The 22164-nt window shown below is 38.6% G+C and overlaps 1 protein-coding gene across 5 annotated transcripts in view; it reads left to right on the forward strand.

Annotated features, from left to right (window-relative positions):
- The window catches only part of LOC122553001 (son of sevenless homolog 1), a 299123-nt gene that overhangs the window by 163044 nt on the left and 113915 nt on the right, over positions 1-22164 (forward strand). For all 5 annotated transcript variants that reach the window (XM_043696383.1, XM_043696384.1, XM_043696382.1 and 2 more), the window contains 2 exons: positions 14960-15085; positions 20499-20630. In XM_043696383.1, the coding sequence (XP_043552318.1) occupies positions 14960-15085; positions 20499-20630 (258 nt within the window). The remainder of the gene's footprint in view (positions 1-14959; positions 15086-20498; positions 20631-22164) is intronic.

Below are 22164 nucleotides of genomic sequence, written 5' to 3' on the forward strand. Positions count from 1 at the left end.
ACCGCGCTCTCTCTCTCTCTACCGCTCTCGTGCCACCGCTCTCGTGTCCCCTCTCTCGTGCCCTCTCTGTCACGCTCGTGCTCTCTCTGTCTCTGTCTCTCTCTTGGAAACTAAACTAAGCAGAATTTTCCATCTATAATGTTCTAAAAATATTTTAAGTCACGGTTTTATAATTCTAACCCTTTATGAAAGGGTTTGGAGGAGAGGCTGCTATTACATATTTAGGTCTGCATTGGCAGCAATACAGTATGAGAGGTTTTAAATTTCCCAGCCCCTCTACACTATGACTGAAGATCCTGGAAAACAACCTTTCTCTGTGATCCTTTTGCTCCTCTCTGCCACTCAGACTATTTTCCAAGGGGAGTGTGGCCTCATTTCTCCTATTGAAGTGTACCGTGATATTCTAACACGATTGAATGTCACCTGCTAATGATATGCCCATTCTGCAAGTTCCCTTCTTGAGATTCTTACATGCCTGATGCAACTGCAATACGCCAATTTCTGTGAATATCCATGATTTACTTAAGCAAGTACAAGCTTTTGGAGGATCACTTAATACACAGTCCTCCCTTTACACAGGGTTTTCCATCAATCAGTCATGCACGCAAGACACAACCCCCTACCACTCCCCCATAGTCACGTGCCAACCAAAAACCATGTAAAGTGATTAGATTATGTCTCAAAACAATGTGTGATTCGGTTATTCCTCAAACTGCAACATTTACAGAGTATGATTAGATAGTCACGTCCTGCCTGTAAGACAGAGACCCTCCTCCCGGACATCCACTTTCTTACATGTCAACAGAACAAATTAACCCTTTAACATCTCATTCAGTGTGAGAGGTTTTTACATTTCCCAGCCCCTCTGTACACTGTGACTGAAGATCCTCAATAACAACTTTTCTCCATGACCTTTTTGTTCCTCTCTACCATTGACTGTTTTCCAAGAGGAGTGTGGCCTCCTTATTTCTCCTATTAAAGTATACCGTGATATTCTAACTCTGTTGAAAATCACCTGCCAATGATATGCTCATTCTGAAAGTTTATTGCAGTTGATATTGTGTTTTAGTATTCTATGTTTCAGATATGAAGAAGAATTTTAAACTTAACAGGGAAAGGTGGACATATCTTATGCAAAGACAAACTTATTTATCTCCTGTTACAGCAAATCTGAAGTCTCATCTCAACTCTGATTCTTCTTTTTACCACCCGAATTATCTTGGGGGAATTCAATTGTAATTTCTTTTAAGTTGTATTAAAACATGATTTTTGCCATAAGTCTCCGTATTTAGTGACGCTGATAACATACTGTGGCACAAAATTTATGAGCAAAGGGAGTGGTCAATAAAACGACTGGATTATATTGTCGGTTATGCTTAAGCATATTTGTCATTTTCTGTTATGTTGTGTACTTCAGTATAACAGAAAAGGACTTTTGAGTCTGTGGCTGCATGTTGTGCTGAATATCTGATCATTCGAAGATTGAGTTGACAAATAGGGTAAATATTAAAACTTCAACATTTTAAAGTATCACAGTTTTCCTAATGATACAATGTTCCAAGTTTAATTTAACTTGACACGTGTCTGATTGATTAACTTTACTGGCCAGAATAAGCCATTTTGCGCTACGCCAGTTAATAGCACTGACGAGTTAAAAGATTGTGAGTCAAGTCCAATTCAAGAGATTTAAGCACAGAATTGGATACACTACCAAGGGAATGTTTGTACTGTCCTTCAGATGAAATGTTCTGTTTGCTGTCTCAGGTGAGCATTAAAGGTCCCCTCGCATTGTTGCTGGAAGAACCAGTAAGTTATGTAGTCCAATATTTATCCTTTAGTTAATATAGTTAAACCAGATTATCATCATTTCCTCATTAATATCTGTGGTAGATAGTTTTGTTGGGAGCAGCTATGGGAATGGACAGACCTGTGAAGGAATTGGCTGCAATGGTTTTAGAAAGTCTTGAGTCTCGAGGCTCTCCAAACCAGTTGAGAGCAATAATAGAAGTGTGTGAAATTTGTTTTTAAATCAAGTTTGAAAAAACAAGCAAGTCTAAGTATCACCTAAGTATACCTTTGCTACTATCATAAAAAAGCATTTGACTGATTGGCTAGTGAGTGTTTTTCTTGTTTTCTCCCTGAGGTAGAGCTTCAGTTTGAACTAGGAGCCTGGACAGCAAATACCAATAAATATTGCCAAATTGGGTCATTATGCAACAATAATGGTTGTGATGTGCTGACAGTCTCCCTTCCTCTGGGCCAAAATGTCCGGTTGCAAGATCCATCTACCCCGGAGATATCAAAACTTGTCCAAATTAATGAAAAATAATTATTTTAATGTGTAAAGACATGTGTCTGGTAAACAGGGGCTGCTGAGGTCTCAGGCTAAAATCTGGTTTCAAATCCCATCTGTGTCAGAGATATGTCATAACATGTATGTCATAACATGTCTGAATAGGTTAATTAAAATAACTTTAAAAAATGCAAGGTTATTGTCTGGATTAATAACTGTAAATAAACCAAGCTTGTAAACCTTTTTAGTCGAAGAAAATGGCATATGAATGGCAGGGCAGGTGATGTGTTGCAGCTGTTACATATTGAGTTGATTTGATATCTGTGTGATCCATAACAACATATCAGTAAATGTCTGCAGCTAGAGTTTATGACTTTGTATCTGAACTCTGGACAGTGTGACATTTCAGGGAATGTGAAAGTTACCTGAACACTTTATTGCAGGAAGCAGTTGCATATCTTATGTCAAATACTTAAATGAGAGTTCGGAGAATGTGACAAGTGAAGCAGATATGAGGATTCAAAAGGTGACATTGAAAGAGCCCCTAGATCTTGCACACCTCCAACAGGTTAGTAGTATTTGCAATCTGGAATATGGCAGATAAGAATTGGCAGGCATTTAAGGGACTGTCATATTTTTCATAAATATATTGAGAAAAGAAAAACTCGTGAAAGTGGAGGTACTGTTCATGACTAACTGAAAAACTTACAGATAGCAACAAATTGAAAGAAAATCTACGCAATTTGAAACTTCATGGTAGGCCAGAAGTTTAGGAAAGTGCTAGAAATCAACAAAAAATGGGATTTTTTCCTTTTCTTGTTAGGTGAGCAAGTGTGCACAAAATAGTAAAACAGGTAGTTGGTGCTTCTATGGTTATATTAAATAGGCAAGGAGTAGATGAAGAGAGTTTTACTGCCTTAGAGGATGAGACTTGGAATTGTGATGAGAAGTGAGATGACAAGAAGTTTAAACAAGTATTTTCTGAACTGTTCAAAACAGAGTTACTAAAAGCATATAATAATCATTAGTAAATGAAGGGTTAGAAGGGTGAAAGGAACATTGTGGGTGGGGAGAGACAGGAGAGATATTCGGGAAAACTAATAAAAGGAAGAGCTGACTGATATTATAACTTGCATTACAGGATCTTGAAAAAAGTGGCTGCTGAGATTGTAGATGCATTCATGGTAATTTTATATAATTCCCTACTTTGTGGAACAGTCCCAGTGGGCATGAAAACTGCACATGTAACTCTTTATTCAAATAAGCACGTCTTCTTTTTGTGGGTTCGTACACTGGAAAGCAAGCCATGCTATTCCTTGAGTTATGACAAAATTAAAGATTTTGAAGCAAATATACAAAATTCCCCAATTTACCCATTTTCAGACCCTGGTTCACAGATAGCACAGAAAAAGTTTCCATAATTAACAAGAATTAGCATTTATCATAAGTAATTAGATTCTAGCTACAAGTGGACAGATATGAACGATTTGCATACAACTCTCCAAATTAAAAGTTTAATCTTTTCATAAACTCACCCTTACACACACATACAGAGAGACAAAGAAAATTTGGTTATCGGCGAAGCAAAATTGGAATGCATTTCAGTAGTTCCTATTCATGATGACCGTTGTGATTCTTATGCTGGCCAGTATGTTACTGTTCAGTTGTCTTTCTCTGGATGCTTCCATTGTTTTGCAAGAGACACAAGGTAGCTGGTTCACATAAAAACGAAGGGTCTTTGACTGACTCATCAATTAAAAGTCCCAGCTTATTACTACTGCTTAAAGAAAGATTTACTAGTTTTCTTTAGGTTTAAAAAATGAGTTTTGACTGCAGAGAGTGAGCTTTAGTGCTAGTGGAGTTTGGAACAGTTCTGTCTCTTGATCCCTACTTCAAGCTGTTCATTTACTGGAGACCTAATGTCTAAATACTAATGACTATCTGAGAGAGAGTATTCCTGATCATTTCTGTCTTAAGATCCATTTATTTTTCAACCGTACTCACTAGTTCTAGTTTCTCCCAGATTCTGAGCATCAAAGGGAGAGAAAGATGAGTAGGTGAAGAGATGCTTAATGCTAAGTCAAGAAAGGACAAAAAAATTGGTAATTGGGGCCATAAGTAGGTAATTCCTCTGAGGCTTCCTGTCGGTTTCAGAATTTCCAGTTCGTGGGCACTAGCTGCTTCCTCTCCACCATTGCAAAACAATTCCATAATACATCTATCCCCATAAAGATGGTTTGAGTGAGGGCTTTTCACTTCTCAGTATCAAAACCTAAATGTCTCCATTCTCCACCATCCTCCTCTGCCTGTCTGAGCTTGTCCTCACTTTGAACAACTTGTTTAACTCCTTTCTCTTTGTCCAGATCAAAGATATGGCCGTCGGTATCTGCATGTATCCCCATTATGCATTTCTCTTTGTGGGTTACATGTAATATTCCTTGTTCCAATCCTGCTCTGGTTTCTCCCCACAACTGTTTCTCCTGTACATCAATAACATTGTTGATGGTGCTTCCCCTTCTCATTTTGATTTGGAAAAGTTTATCTATTTCACTTCCAATTTCCACCCTAATCTCACCTTCACCTGGTCCATCTCTTGGATTCCTCCCTTCCCTTCCCTCCATGTCCCCATTTCCATTTCTGGGGATAGGCTGGCTACTGATACCCACTGACTCCCATAGTTACCTTGCTATACATTCCCATGCCGTGATGATGCTGCTTCCAGAGGACAGCCTCAAAGTTTATTCTTTTTCCTCTAACTAAGAATTCCCTGCTACTATGGTTAAGAGGGCCCTCTGCCTACACACCTCTCTTCCCTCCCACAACAGGGAAGGATCCCCTCCTGGCCTTCACTCTCCACCCGCTAGCATCCTCATCCATAGGATTTAAGCTGTCAGTTCCGCCACCTCCAGCAGCGTGCCACCACCAGCCACGCTCCCCTCCCCTCCCTCATCAACATTCTGTAGAGATTGTTTTCTCTGGAACATGCTGGTTTGCTCCTCCTCCGCTCCCAGTACCTGCTCACACCCCCACAGCATCTTTACTACCCTACCAATTTTTGATTATCCACAATGAACTTATTGATTAACTTTCCAACATTGAAGTCAAAATCATAAATTAACGGGTTTGACATTTGTGGTGACGAAGTTTTTTGGAAGTCCACTTGCTTGAGATGTTGGAGAGATTTAAGAAACAAGCATGGTTTAAGGATAAATGGAAATATAAACTTGGGGAACAAAGCATTTAATGTTACAGTAGCAAAAATGTTGATCAAATTGAAAGCTGTTCTGCTTTGTTGACGAACCAATTGCTGTTCAAGGTTTTGGGTTTTTATTTTTGACTTCAAGGATTTGCAGTACTTTCCTCTTTCCTCTTTTGATTAGAGCATTATTGGCTTTCTTAGTTGCTTCTACTTAAAGTATTTACAATTTTCTTCATTTTATCTTACCCATTACAGATATAGATGTTTAATTTTAGAAAGGTGCTCTTGGGTGGCATTTTGAAAACAACACTAATACAGTGTGATACTGCAGATAATCCATTAAACAATTCAGATCAGTCAGGCATTCATAACCGTAAGGACAAAGAATATAAATAATATAATTTTCAGATCACATGGGGCAGGATCTGCTTCAAGGAACTGCAATTAGAGTACTTATAAAGTTGAAATTCTAAGGTTTTCAAATCACCTTTCCTATATTCTTGGAACATCCTTGAACACTCAACGAGCAGTCCCTGGGGTTTGAGCAGGTTCTCTTCTGGAGTCTGTTTGCAAGTTGATTTATACACAAATCTGAACACGATGCGGCACAATGGAAAGCAGCTGTTTGTGGGTACAGGAATTGTTCATGTGTTGAATCTTTATAATTACGGCCACGTACAGGATTGCTTTTGTAAGTTGGACATTGACAAGTTGCGGACCCTCTGTTTGCACAATTCTGATAGGTTGGAATGAGGTACATTACGTTGAATCTTTTCGAAAACACGTGTTTGGTTTAATGGTCTTTGTGTTATTTAAAATTTACACGGTTAACTTCTGACATTAAACCATTAGCAATTTGAAAGTAATTTTTCCGTAATTTAACATAATTTCATTGATTTTACAAATATCATAATTAGCATATTACTCCTAGCAATGATGCATTGCTGGTACTGGAACTGACAATAACCAGTTACCTCCTTTCAGTTAATGCTTACAGGCCGTTGGGAAATTGCTGGAGTGAACAGACCTTTTAATTAAACTGATTTCAGAACTATAACTCACTAACCTAGCAGTAAGTAAATGGGAGAATAATGTGGAGCCACCTAATATAAATGATGTTAAATATTTTTAGCTTTCAATAGTAGAAATACTAAAGTATTGGAATCAATTATTAAGGAATTCATGCAGTATTTGTCAAATCTTAATTTAATCAAGCAGAGTAAACATGGCTCCGTTAAAGGGAAATTGCGTATGATTAATTTATTCAAGATTGCCAAAGAAGTCCCAACCAGGGTGGATAGCGGGGAACCAGTAGATGTGTTGTGTTTGGACTTCTAAAGGCATTCCACAAAATATTTCACAAAATCTAAGCCATGCGCTAAGAGCCCACAGAGTTGGATATCATATATTGGCATGGAAAGAGAATGGGCTAAAGGGCAGGAAATTGCAAATGAGGATAAAGGGTTCTTTGTTAGCTTAGTGACTTGTGGCATGTGGGATTCCACAGCATCCATACTGGGACTGCATTTGTTTATGATCTGTATTAAAGACTTGGAGGAAGGAAGTCAAAGTATGATAGCCAGATTTGTAGATGACACAAAGTAAGTGGAAGGGCAGGTTGCAAGAGAGATACTAACAGTTAAAGTGAGGTATTGATAGGTTAACTAAGTGGGCAAAATTGGCAAATGGAGTGTAATGTGAAAAAATGTGAAGTTCTTCATTTTGAAAAGGTGAACAAAAGAACAAATTAATGTTTAAATGGACAAAAAATGCAGAGAGTGCAACATAAAGGGGTTTGGGTTACTTCTGCATGAATCATAGAAAACTAGCACGTAGTAACCACATAATCAGGAAGGCTAATGGAATGTTGGTCCTTATTTAAAAGGGCTTGGAATATAAGAGTAGTGAAGTCTTCCTGCAATTGTACAACATGCTATTGAGACCATATCTGGAATACTGAGAGCAGTTTTGGTACGCTTATTCAAGGAAAGATATCATTTCACTACAAGCAGTTCACTCGGTTAATCCATGGTATGGGAGAATTATCTTATGAGCAAAGGCTGAACAATTTAGGATTCTATTGACTGCAGTTTAGAAGAATGAGATGTGATAGCATTGAAACAAAATTCTTAAGGGGCTTGCCAGTGTAAATGCTGAGAGGATGTTTTCCCTCCATGGGAGAGTCTATGGTATAGACTCAGAGTAAAGATAAGATGACTCTACTCTGACGTTTGAGAATCTTATAGAGTAAGAATCATACAACACAGAAACTTGTCCATGCTAACCAAGTTTCCCAAACCAAACCAGTCCCACTTGCCTGTGTTTGGCCCATATCCATCTCAACCTTGCCTATTCCTATACCTATCCAATGTATTTTAAATGTTGTAATGTTGTCCTCTGGCAGTTTATTCCACATGTGAACCACTGTGTGTGAAAATGTTGCCCCTCTGGTCCCTTTTAAAAATCTATCTTCGCTCAACTTTAAAAAAAAAATGCCCCCTAGTTTTGAACTCCCCTACCCTTGGGAAAAGACCTTTGTTATTCACCTTATCGATGACCTTCATTATTTTATAAACTTCTCTAAGGTCACCCCTGAACTTCCTATGCTCCATGAAAAAGGTTCCTAGTTTATTTTTAGAAATCAAACCCTCTATTCCTGGTAACATCCTGGCAATTTTTTTCTGAACCTTTTCCATTTTAATATTATCCTTCCTACAGCAGGGTGAGCAGAACTGTACACAGTACTCCAAAAATGGTGTGCTAAATGTCTTCTTAACCACTCTGTCCACGTGTGATGCAACTTTCAAAGAATGTGGAGGTATTTCCAAGAAAAGTGGAAACTTGAATTCATGGATGAATGGAGCCAATGGAGATTAACTCAACTAGGAATGAAGTGACTAAGTTTGTTAATGTGCCTGTTCAATAAACATGAAATCCAGTATCCATATTCTAATTGAATTTCATGGTCGACACAGTGGCTCAGTGGTTAGCACTGCTGCCTTAACAGTGCCAGAGACCTGTGTTTCCTTCTAGCGATTGACTGTCTGTCTGTGTGGAGTTTGCAGATTAGAGTCATAGAGATGTATAGAATGGAAACAAACCATTTGGTCCAACTAGTTCACGGTGAGCATGTTCCCAAACTAAGCTCGCACCACTTACCTACTTTGGTCCTATATCCCTCAACCTTTCCCATTCATACACCCATCCAAGTATCTTTAAATGTTGTACCTAGATCCTGCACTTCCTCTGGCAGTTCATTCCATCCATTAAACATTCGGTTTTCAAAAAAAGTTGCCCCTTGTTCTTTTTAAAACTTAATCTTCCCACCTTAAAAATATGCCCCCTAGTTATGAACTCTCCCGCTTGAGGGAAAATATCCTTGTTATTCCCCTTATTTGTGACCCTTAGGATTTTATAAACCTCTATAAGATCACCCCTCAACCTCCTAAAAATGGAGAAAAAAGTCTTTGCCTATGCATCTTATTTTTATAGCTCAAATCCTTCATTCCCAGCAATATCCTGGTACATCTTTTCTGAACCCTCACCAGTTTAATAATTCCCTTCATAATTCTTCATATGACAGGATAGTACACTGTACTCCAGAAGAGGCCTTACCAACTGTGCAACCTCAACCTGACATCCCAACTCCTACACTCAAAAGGTCTCAACAATGAAAGCAAGCATGCTAAAATGCCTTCCCAGCAACCCTGTGACACAAAGTTCAAAGAATTCTCAACTTGAATCCCTTGGGGGGTCCCAAGGCACACGACGAGGCGTTCTTCCTCCAGGCGTCAAGTGGCTTTGATTTGGTGGTGTAGGAGGCCCAGGGCTTGCATGTCCTTTTTGGGATGGGCAGGGGACTTGAAGTGGTTGGCCACAGGGTGGTAGGGTTGTTTTTCCCAGAGATGTTCCCTGAAATGTTCTGCGAACATGTAACCTAGGCTGATGATAATGCAACATAGAGAATGCTACATTGGTGATGGTGTTGACTTTTGACTGCTTAGTTTGTTATGTACAATGTTAAAAAGAGATAAGGGACTTTTTTGGTGTTCTGTCTTGTATTTATTCTCCAGTCACTGTCATCAAAGCAGAATGATTATTTCATTGCATTTTGGAAACTTTTGGTGTTTGGAATCTGGCACCTACATTTTTCAGCATAACAGCTGGGAATTTATACCCATAAGTTGTGACTTGCTTTGTACTGTCTATAATTACATCTTTTTCCTTACTGTTAGCATTTTAAACTTCATTACTTGAGACTCTCTGCAGTAGAAACCAGCTGCCCTTGAGGACCTGCAGGTCTTGTGCTGTTAAGTTCTGACTTGACATGTTGTCAAAACTTCTTAAACCGACACAGAATATTGTTTAGGAACTTTTTTTTATGAATGGACATGTTGGTTCCAGAGAGTACTTAAAAATGTGCATCTAAAGCAGTTAATTTCCATTTCGTAGTATTATTCTTGGTAGCATTTTTTAAGAAAAGATTTTTGCTCTCAGCATGATTAGTCTGTAAGAGTTTGTTTATAGAGTAGTAGAGCTTCTGGAAAATATGTTATAGTTTTATCTGCTGTCAGTTATGTTATGTAATGCAATGCTTCACCATATTTGTGTTGCAGAAACCAGCGGATTCCTTGTTCTGTTTGGGCTGTGCTAAAATCACAGTAAAAATATTAGAGAACATCAGGTCATTTGTCATTTTATAAAGCTATTCATCTAAAATGCAGTTCAGATATTTGTGATTTCACTGTAGCCCTAAGTTTGATCAAGCCTTGCTCATTGTCTCATGCGGACTTTGTCAAGTGTTGAAAGTGTGTGGGAAAAATGGTTGGCATGCAAAGAATATGAATAGTGCTCAGATAAGAATAAAGTTAAAGTGGTCGAGAAACCTTAGTAGACTTGATGCTTTTGAAATATAACCAGTTCAGTGTGGCAATCGGCAAAACACTTAATATTGAATGGTGTAGTCAGAACCGAGCAAATAAATTATAATCATAATGCAGATACAGTCCAATTTCGCTTTCAACACTCTGTTCAGTTCTAATCATGGAGGCATGAAGAGGGTAGACAAAGGCTAGAAGCAATGCAAAGAGGAGCTACAAGGCTGATTCCTGATGTTAATAGTATAAATTCTGATGGAAGGATGGAGAGATTTTAGAAGCCTGTAAATTCATTAACAGAATTGACAAAGTAAATCTGGAACATAAATTTGAAATTTAATTTGGAGATCAAAGCAAGGGGACATTGGTTCAACTGATTAAATCCTAAATTTAGGACTAATTACTAGAAATTCTTCTCTCAAACTGATCAATGCATGGAATAGACTTCTATATAGAGAAGAGGATTGAAAGAAGGGAATGTGTTGGCATAGTGGTATGCCAGAGATGCAGGTTCATGTTCTGGAGATATAGATTTGAATCTCACCACAGCAGATGGCGAAATTTGAATTCTCTTAATAAGTATTGGAACCGCAAAAGACTCATTTCACAATGGTTTACAGGGAATCTCATCTAAGGAGGACAGTTTCCTTTGTTAAAGGAAAAGGAACCAAATAGGATTTACGTCAACCCACTGTGGATATCTGTCTGTCATTAATTTCATGCTTTCACTGAGTTTTGATATCCTGGTGAGATTTAAACTTCGAATGTTGCATTGGGGTTCTGGATTACCAGTCCTGTAACATTACCCTTATGCTTCTTCTTCCCCTGACTTCAGCTTCACCCACCCACCTATTCCATCTGTTCATGACCGTAATGGTAGGAGTAACCAGTGCACAATACTTGTGGATTCAAAGTCTGGTCCTCATGTTGAAGTTGACTTCCATTGTGTCAATGTAATACGATCACTGTGCTAAATGGGGTCAGTTTTGAATGTGTCTCGCAGCTTGATTGGGTATCCTTAAAGTACTTCAGGTCTTCAGCAGAATCTTATTCAAACACAATTTCTTGGCCAATGCATTCCAACAACCCACTATCCTATTGCCACTCAGATAGTTACCAACTGTGGTTCAATTAAAAGTGCAGGACGATGTGCCGGGCATAGTAGTAGACATACCATGGTAATGAGGTGTCAACCTATGAAACTGCAGCACTGCACTGCTTGGATGTCAAAAGGTGGAACCAGTATGCCATTGAGCAAAGCAGTTCCAAGACCAATGGATCAGACCCAAGTATGTTGGTTCTCCCATATCCAGTCATGAACAGGAGGAATAGGCTTCACAAATAACCTATCCTTGATGGGGGCCCAGTACATCAGTGCAAAAGACCATGCTGAAGCAGAAGTGAATAAAACAGCCCATGTCTGTAAGAGGCAAGATCTGGACAAGATTGAGACTTGGTCACATGAGCATTCTACAAGCGGCAAGCACTGGGTGTCTCCAACAGGAGAGAGTCTAACCATTCAAAGGCATTGTCATCACTGAATCTCCCACTGTCTACATCCTGGAAATTAATATTCACCAGAAACTCAATGGCTGCAGTTTCATATTCTGCTGCTGCAAGCGGAGTTCAGAAGCTGTGAATTCTGTGGTGAGCAACTCATTCCTGTCTCCCCTGCCACCTGTCACCTGTAAGGCACAAGCCAGGAGTGTGATGGAATATTCTCAACTTGCCTAGATGTATAGCTCCAACAGCACTGAAGAAACTCAATGCCGCCCAGGAAAAAGCAGTTCATTTTGTTGGCATCCCATTCATTACCATCAATGTTCATTTGCTTCACCACTGACATATAGTGGCAGCAGTGTGCTCAGTTTTCAAGATAAACTGCGGTAAGTTACCGTGGCTCCTTTGCAGTTTCTCAATCTGTAACTGTTATCACCAAGAAGGACATTGGCAGCCATTTCAAGGAAGTGTTACTATCTGCAAATTCCACTCAAAACCACACACCTTCCTGATTTGGAACAATATTGCTGCTCCATAATTTGCCAGGTCAAGATCCTGGAACCCACTTTCTAACACCTTAGGATTGCAACAAGGAAGCAACACATCACCACCTCTCAGGCAATCAAGAATGGGCAACAAATTCTGGCCTCACAAGTGATGGCCACATCCCACAAATGAATGGAAAAACAAGTAGGACTCATAAGAAATGATCTGAATGTTACATTGTGCAGCAAGGTTGTCAGATTTTGAGATTTCTGACAAATCTTGTTATACTGCTTCTTAAAAATATTGCTACTTAATTCTAAATTCACAAGATAATGAATGGTAAATGGAAATAGCATTTCAATTCAAATAATGGTGATTTAATATTTAAGGGGGCTTTTCTGGACATTTGGTGCTGGAACAACACTTCTCCTTTCAATCAACAAGCATCATTAAGAGGTTAGGTTGGTGGATCCTAATCTTTCAAGTGCATATTGATGAACAACTTACATTTAAGTACGAATGGAAAAAGCTGGGGAGACACTGTCTGGACTAAAGGCTAGTAAAATTCTGTTCATAATTAAGATGACCTGGTGTGGAGTAGTATCTTGTATTCAATATTTTACATTCTTATGTGAAGACAAGAATTCAATATTTTACGTTCCTGTATGTTGATAAAAGTGAATCTGATGTGCAAGTAAGTGAATCAGCCTAGTGAGTTGTGCAGAACCTGTACCTCATGTATTGTTCACTTGATCTGTCTTAATAAAGTAACAAGTGTTTGTGGAAAAGATAAGAATATCCAGTTTGAGTTACTAGAGGGTAATACTGTTACATCTCTGGTTATACTATCGTGCAAGTAAATGTCGAAACATAGGAGCAGGAGTAAGCCATTCATCCTTAAGATTCACTGTTCAATAAGATCATGGTTGATCTGTTTGTGTCTCCAGTCCACCTTTCTGTCTACCCTTCCAAAAACCCTTTACTCCTTTGTCTGTCAAAACTGTTACAGCCTCCACTGGTTTCTGAGTAAGATTATTCCACAGACAGAAATTTTTTAAAAAATTCTCATCTTCATGTTAAAAGAGTATTTTTTTTATTAGAGTCATGCAGTTTTTATAGCTTCAAAAGAAACTCTTTGGCACATTGTGTCCATGCTGGGTCATCATGATATCCATCTGTTGTAATCCTCTTTACCAGCACTTGGCCCTTGGCTTTGTATGCTTGGGGGTTTCCATCTAAATACTACTAAAATGTCTTGTGGGCTCCCCCCTCTACCACCCTTTGTGGCAGTGACTTCCTGATATCCATCACACTTTTGGTGAAAACATTTTTCCTCAAATTCCTTCTAAACATCCCACACCTTATCTTAAAACTGTATCTCCTGGTTAGTGACCCATCTGCCAAAGGGAAAAGTGTCTCCCCATCTATCGTGTGCCTCAGTACTTTGTACATTTCATTCAGATGTCCCCTTTGGCTTTCTCCCTCTCGGGGAAAACAACTCCAGCCGAGTCAGCTTCTTTTCGTAGCTGTGTTGTTCCAGTACAGACAACATTCTGGTGAATCTCTTCTCCACCCACTCTAGTGCAGTCACATCTTTCTTACAATATGATGATCAGGACTGCACATATTCATTCAGTTGTGGCCCAACTAACATTATGAATTACTCCATCATAACCTCCTTGCTCTTGTATTAGCCAAGGCATTGAATACACTTACCTTGGACTGGATCTTGCATGTTTCAATAAGATGAGCTTTGTTTCTAAACTGTATTGTATAATATAGATAAGGATGAGCAGTTAAACTGTTCAATGTTGTTTCTTGAGATAAGTTGTGCATTCTGGAAATTTGATGAATTAACCTCTGAGCTACTTCTAAGCAATTGTCTCTTCGTTTTCAAATAAGACGTCCAAACTGTAATTTAGATGTGGTCCAATCCATAAATGGTGCCATTCCACTTGTCTTCGTAATCATTGCTCTCTTTGCTTTCTAAATCTTGTGACTCGTGTTTTAAGGTACCAGGAACCCTTTAAACCTGAATTTTAATTTTTTTTCTGGATATAAATAACACGTTGCTTTTCTGCTCCAACTAAAGTGGAAAACTGCACATTTTCCCATTTTTGGCAATTTTTTCCCCCCACACTCCCTTCAGATGCACACATCTCTTAGTATATGCTCTATCTCCTCTTGACAACTTACCTCACCTCCCGACCTTTCTTGGTATCTTTCACAAATTTTGCTACCATATGTTTGGTCTCAGGTGGTCAACTTGCAGAGAAGTGAGACTCTTGGACAGTATATGTCAGTGACTGATAACACTGTGCCAAGAGGATACTTTTTGCCAGACCGACAGTTGTAATCTTGACTTGATCTTTCTGTATAAATGAATTTGGGTGAGCCCAAAGACCTTCCATGTCTGTAATGATCCAGTAAAAAAAATTGTTTCTATCAAGCAATTTTAAAGCATGCACCTGAAATGCCACAGGTGTGGATTGATTTTTCTTTCAGTATTTGAAGTATGACAAGAAATTTTGTTTGTTTGATTTGCATTAATTAATTTGTGTTTGCTCTTTAATTGTTAATTATTTTTCCATTTGCTATTGTCAGGTTCAACAACAGGTACATCCCAAACTTGCCTCTACTGAGGATGCCTTGCAATACATTGAAGAGCTAATCCTACAATTGCTGAGCATGCTTTGTTTAGCCCAACCTCGTAGTGTTCAAGATGTGGAGGTAAGGTGATATCACGTTACAAGTGCTTGAATTGCATCGGGAGGTCCAATTCTTTCGCTTTGTAAACAATTGCTCATTCTTACTGATGTTCATTTTGCAGTGATGAACTTGTTTGGATAACCTTTCCATTTTATTTCATAAGTTAGGACTTTTCTTCATTGTCTTTGCTTTCGGTTCAAAATTATATAGTTCCCCTTTTCTTCATTTACCTTCCACGCCCCCAGGCTCAATCTATCATCTTTACACTGTCATCGTTCTTTTTTGCTCCAACCATGCTGCCATTATTGATTTTCCCACCTTAGTTTCAAACTGACAGTCCTGCCTTCAGCATGGCACCCAACTCCCACACTAGTTATTATTTCCCGTACCACTGACATCATGGTGGAAGATGCAGCTAGGAATGAACCAATATTGTTAAAGTTCCATCCTACAGTAAATGAAGATGAAGATAACAGAAGCACAAACGAGCATTTCAGCTGAAGCTGGGTGATCATAAAGGTGGATAGGCTGGACTTTGTAATGCACCATGACGTAAGTTTTGCAGCTTAGGTCAGGGCTAGACAGGATTGCAGTCTTTTCAGTTTTTCCCAAAATGATAACTAGGAAAGGGTAGAAACTGGTGGTGCTTTAAGTTGTCTAAGGTTGTAATCAGCATATATTGTTGAAACTGAGACTGTGTGGCTTTCGATGATGCGAAAAGTAAGCAAATAGGTAAGTTGAAGGCAAATATCTTTGAAGGTGTGCATGGGCAGTTGGAAACAGATGCTATTACTAAAGGTTCTTTGGGTCCAACTTGGATAGGTTAGTGGTAATATTGGAAGAGGTGGGCATGGATGGGAGATAAGGATGGAAATTGGAGAGATTTTTAAATTAAATCTGCAACCAGATTGTTTATAACATTAAACATAGATCCTTTTCCTGATAAATTTATTTACAGAATGCAACATTATGTGCTGTATGCTGGTATTAACGTTTGGTCCCAGCCAGTAGTCTGTGTTTTCAATCAGTCTGTTCAGATATGATATGATACACGCACACCTGGAGCAGGTAGGACTCAAACCTGGACCTTCTGGTCCAGAAGTAGAGACATTACCACTTCACCACAAGACTCACCGACCGAAGTCACTCTTCAAAAGTGACTCATACTACTTAGCCAAACATTTAGCCTTCACCTATGTGGATATTTTCTAATCGACTGGTTCAGAGATGTCACCACATGACTCTGGAGCAGGTGGCCCCTGAACCTGGGCTTCTGATTCAGATGTAAGGACGCTACCACTGCAATATAGGAACCCCTGAATGTTTTCAATCAATCTATTTTAAGACACCTCTGGAGCAGGTAGGACTTCTGGCCCAGGGGACGAGACGCTACCAAAAGTAAATTCTAATTAGCCTGTTCAGAATACAATTGCATACTTCAGGGGAGAGTGAGATTTCAGTTCGGGCCTTAAGGCTCCAAGGTAACTACGCTAGAAATTTCCTAACTAACTTGTTCAGAGCTGTTATGACGCACCTCTCGAGCAGTTGGGACTTGAACCCAGGGTCTCCTGGCTCAGAGATAGGGTAACTATCATTGCACCACAAAAGACTTTCACCTGAGTATCTTGTAAATCTAATTACATAGCTGTTAAAACACTTGGACCAACCTCCATTCAATAAGGATTGGAAAATAAGCTGAGAGAACTGGGAAAGTGTAAGATTTACACACTTGTTCATAAAGTTATAGATCCAACAGTTATAAATCAAGCTGTTGAAACTGTGCTGGGAAAGCTTTAAAATTAATATTTTAGAATCAGCTTACCAGTCATTTGGTCAAATCTGGACTCTAAAAGGGAAGTCAACATAAATATAAGGGCAAATTCTTGTGTTTAACTAACTTGGTTGAATTTCTTTGTAACAGATTTGATGAGATGTGTGTTTTTTGTAGTCTGTGGAATTACAAATGATGTTATTAAAGTGCTGTGTCAAGCTTATCAGCAATTCGAAATCCATTTAATAACTACTGTTACTGTCTCTTTTATCTAGTTGACTGAGGGTTAGGAAGCAGTAATGGTTAACAGTTAATCTTCAAACTTGAGGTTTCCAAGCACTGGTATTTTGACTGCTGTTCATCTCTGTTAATACCTGGACTTGGGAATGTAAAGCATAATTTGAAACTTTTTGGATGATGATGCAAAACTTCGAATATTGTGAACTGAGAATTAGATGTTGGTAGACTCCAGTAGGGCTTGTGCTAGTGGAATGGGTGGATATGTTCGAGACAAATTTAATTTAGGGAAATGTGAATTGTTTCATTTTTCTGGAAAGGAGGAGGAGAGTCAGTACAAATTGAAGAGGACCATTCCACATTGAGTACAAGACTAGAAATACCTAGGCATGCATGTGCATGAGTCATTGAAGATGGCTGGGCAGTTTGAGAAAATGTATAAAAAGACAGATTCCTCAGATATATGAATAGAGGCATGGAGTTCAAAAGCATGTTATACTGAACCTTTATAAAACATTGGTTCATCCTGAACTGAAACATTGTGTCCATTTCAGGGCATTGAACTTGAGGAAAAATGTCAATGGTTTAGAGATGATGCAGAGAATTTTTTTGAAGAGAATTTTTGCAGGATGAAGGTCTTCAAATATATCCATGTAACCATGAAGAGAAGATTGAAAGGAGATTTTGTAGAGATGTTCAAAATCATGAGAGGTTCAGATGGAGTGCATCAAGAGAAACTATTCCCATTTGCAAAAGATTTGAGAACCTGTAGGGACAGATTTTGTGACTGGCAAAAGCACCAAAAGTGACATGAGAAAATGTTTAACACAACAAGGTGATAAGGCTCAGGACTAGAATGAGGTAAAAACAATGACTGCAGAGGCTGGAAACCAGATTCTGGATTAGTGGTGCTGGAAGAGCACAGCAGTTCAGGCAGCATCCGAGGACAGGCAAAATCCGAGGACAGGCAAAATCGACGTTTCGGGCAAAAGCCCTTCATCACCCGAAACGTCGATTTTGCCTGTCCTCGGATGCTGCCTGAACTGCTGTGCTCTTCCAGCATCACTAATCCAGAATCAGGACTAGAATGTCTAAGTGTATAAGGCTGTTTCAATTGTGTATTTCAATAGAAAATTGAATGAGCATCTGAAGATGAAAAAGTATTTATGGGGATAGGACGCATGTACAACTCGCTAAATTGTCCTATTGAAGAACTATCACATGGTCACTTGTTCTGTAAGCTAACTATGATGGAAAGTCTGAAGGAAGAAAGAGAAGGGGAAATCTTGAGAATATTAAGGTAGTGGTAGGCGGTCCATAGATAATTTTAAAAGTGATTTGAGAGGTGTGGAACATATGAGATGCTCAAAGCAGGAAGTAGTGCCACTGAACTGGGCAGAGCAACCAAAATGTGACTTGTATTATGAAGACCCGATCACCATTGATTTTTGTTGTTATGAACCGTTTCTGCTTTTTCCTATCTTGAGTAATTACTCATATAAGATATCATCTCAAATGCCAAATTAAGTTTGATTTAAACATTGTGACCTTTCATGAGGCTTGATTTCATTTTAGCACTTTAAGGCATTACAATTAATTACCTGTTTGTCTCCTTTTAATTATTTAAAATTAGGGTCTGTATAAAATACATTTGCATTGAACTGTTATTCTTTAATTTGTTGCTGTTTGAAATTCAATAAATCCAATATATTACCTTCTGCAGTATTTTCTAGGTCTCTGAACCAAGTACAGATTTTATTGAAATTTTCAAAGCTCTACCATGATTTCAGTTATGTTTGGGGCTCATCGAAGTTCATGTTAAGCTACAAAGATTTCACTAGATGTATGGTTTCCGCAGTTCATGACTGAAATGCACAGTAGTCTGCTTGCAATGAGAATTACATGATACAGTGATAAAAATCACACAACACCAGGTTATAGTCCAACAGGTTTAATTGGAAGCACACTAGCTTTCAGAGCGACACTCCTTCATCAGGTGATTGTGATGATCACCTGATCACAGTCATCTGATGAAGGAGCGTCGCTCCGAAAGCTCGTGTGCTTCCAATTAAACCTGTTGGACTATAACCTGGTGTTGTGTGATTTTTAACTTTGTACACCCCGTCCAACACCGGCATCTCCAAATCGTGATACAGTGAAGCTTAGACTTTGCTGAGGTCTCAGAATTGTAACACCTCTAAAGCTATGATTATGTAGTATTCCTGGTTTAATCCAACAAATTGGTTAATTGCTACACATATTAGTATTTAAAATGGCTCATACATCCAAGAAGAAACATCTTATTTAAGAATATAGTTATTTGTACTAGAGCCAAACGTTCTTCTTGAAACTTGCCGCATCAGCATTTGAGTCAAAATGCCTCACCACTTCAGCATCAGTTGCGCATTTATTTTGACTGTATTTAACATTTATTTATTTCACAGATCAAATGCGTTCAGAATAATAGCAATTTATAGCATGTGAAACCTTCTGAATGCTGTATTGCTTAAGTTCTATCAACTTGTCATTTTTCCTCAATTCTGTAAGATTTTCATTTTTTTTAAAAAGGAGTTACTGTATGTGCCATAATTAATGAATTTATCAGCATTGTTTATTTTAATTTGTATTTATTGTATCAATGCAGCACCTATAATAAAAGAGCAGACTGAATCCAAAGTCACAGTCTGGAGGCCACGCTTGCACTTGGGTTTATCCATTCGAACAAGATTGTATCTATACTATATCATTTGTTCAATCATCGCGGAGAACAGTGCGATGTAAATATAATTCTCAAGAGGTTGATAGTATATAGCAACATTGCTGAGAAAAGTCACTTTTGTCATGCACTCAATATAAAGTTCAAGAAGAAACCAACATTTATACTGCATGAGAGGAGACAGCTAATTGGTTGGCAAGTGGGCTGTGATGGGCAGAGGCATTGCAGCAGAGAATTTAACCATTAGTGCTGATTGCCAGTTCACAGTCAGGCTTTGTTTAAGTTTTAAATCAGACAGGTTGACCTGTCCTGAAGAGTACAAAATGAAAAGCTTTGACAGAATGTATTTTTTCAATAATAGTCATATTCTGTACTACCAAACGATTATTTAGCACTACATGATCATTGGGCTTAAATGTTTCCTGTTTCTGTATTTGTTCGAGTCGAAATTATATCTGTCTGATTTTAGAGTTTTCACAGATTTGATCAATATTATTTAAGTAGTACAAGGAAATTTTCTTGAAACATCAAAGAACTGGAGTATTCATGTGTAGGGGAGGATGGCTTGTTGAGATGCATATTCAAATTTTCAGTTTAGTATTCTAAGTAAATTATTGGTACAATTTGAATATGTTAATAAATGTCAGTGTCGTGCAAGTGACTAATAACTGAAATTGCAGAATACAGCTTTATTAAAAATCTGTTTTTAGGAACGTGTGCAGAAATCATTTCCTCATCCAATTGACAAGTGGGCCATAGCTGATGCTCAGTCCGCCATAGAGAAACGTAAACGTAGAAATCCTCTTTTGTTGCCAGTTGACAAAATTCACCCTCTTCTAAAGGTAAGATTTGCATAATTAAACTTATGATTTTTGAAACATTTATGTGGCAGTTAAATTTAATTAATGAGTGGGGAGTTTGTCTACCGATATTGCTGATATGGCTACAATTTTCAGTGACCATCAGGCAATAATCATTGAACAGTCCTCAATTATTTTGCCAGTATTTAGACTGCCCTAAAACTTTGGATTAAGTTTATACTCATAGCTTGTCCCTTTGTAGAAATTCTGTTTGTTATCCATCACACTTTTGTCAACAAAATACAGATTCCACTATGTTTACAAAGAGGATCTGGAGTTGTTGGGGGTCCTTCCCTGTTTGACCCAAAGGCATATGCTGCAGGAAATGTGGACTTTATTGTATTTTTTCTTTGTCTCTGGACTGCTGTTCAGGATACCTGACCACTGGGCATAACCATTATAAGTGCATTATATGCTTCTGATTACAATCCCTTAAACATTCATCTTCCAGGGAAAGGGTAGAATTTATGAAATGTGTATGGAGACATTGAATATCTCAAGCTAATTCTGTTGTATTCAGCCACAGATGTTAGTTGTATTTTTGTTTCTGCATCAACCTCCATTCCCTCTTTCTGTACTATCTCGATGTTACCAACACTGGAAGATTTGAATTATAAGGACAGGCTCGATAGACTGGAAGTGTACAAGGCTGAAGGGTGACCTTAGCAAGGTTTATAAAATCATGAGGGACATAGATCAAGTGAATAGCCAAGGTCTTTTCCCCAGGACAGTGGAGTCCAAAACTAGATAGCATAGATTTCAGGTGAGAGGGAAAAGATTTAAGAGGGGCCTGAGGGGCAACTTTTTCATGCAGAGGGTGGTGCGGGTGTGGAATGAGCTGCCAGAGGAAGTGATAGACAAGTGATAGGACAATTAGAATATTTAAAAGTCATTTTTACATGTACTTGGATAGCTAAGATTTAGAGGGATATGTGCCAACTTCAGGCAAATGGGGCCAGCTCCATTTCAAAAGCCTGGTCAGTATGGGCAAGTTGGGCTAAAGGGCCTGTTTCTGTGATGTATGACTGAAGAACTAAATTGATTTCCACGTTGTCTTGAATTTTTCTGTTGTCTTTGGAAATGGAATACAGATGTTGTGACACGTAGGAAATATTTACTTTACAAATAGTGAAGGTGGAATTTGCTCACCAACTTGTTGGAATGGGCATTGTTGCTCATTTGGCAGATGACACACACATAGATGGAGGGACAGGTGGTGTTGAGGAAGTGCCAAGGCTGCAGAAGAACTTGGAGGAGGGGGAGAAAACATTGGCAGATGAATTGCAATGTGGCCAAGTATGAGATTATGCACTTTGAAAGAAAGAAGTGGTGAAGACTCTCTTCTAAATGGGGATATGCATCAGAAATCTGAAGCACAAAGGGACTTAGGGATCCATGTCTCTTAAGGTTTACATGCAGGTTCATTTGGCACTTAAGAAGGGAAATGCAACGTTAGTATTCATTTCTGGAATACAAGAGCAGAGATGTACTGCTGAGGCTGTAAAAGGCTTTAGTC

This window comes from Chiloscyllium plagiosum, chromosome 9, assembly GCF_004010195.1.
Source record: "Chiloscyllium plagiosum isolate BGI_BamShark_2017 chromosome 9, ASM401019v2, whole genome shotgun sequence".
Classification (NCBI taxonomy): domain Eukaryota; kingdom Metazoa; phylum Chordata; class Chondrichthyes; order Orectolobiformes; family Hemiscylliidae; genus Chiloscyllium; species Chiloscyllium plagiosum.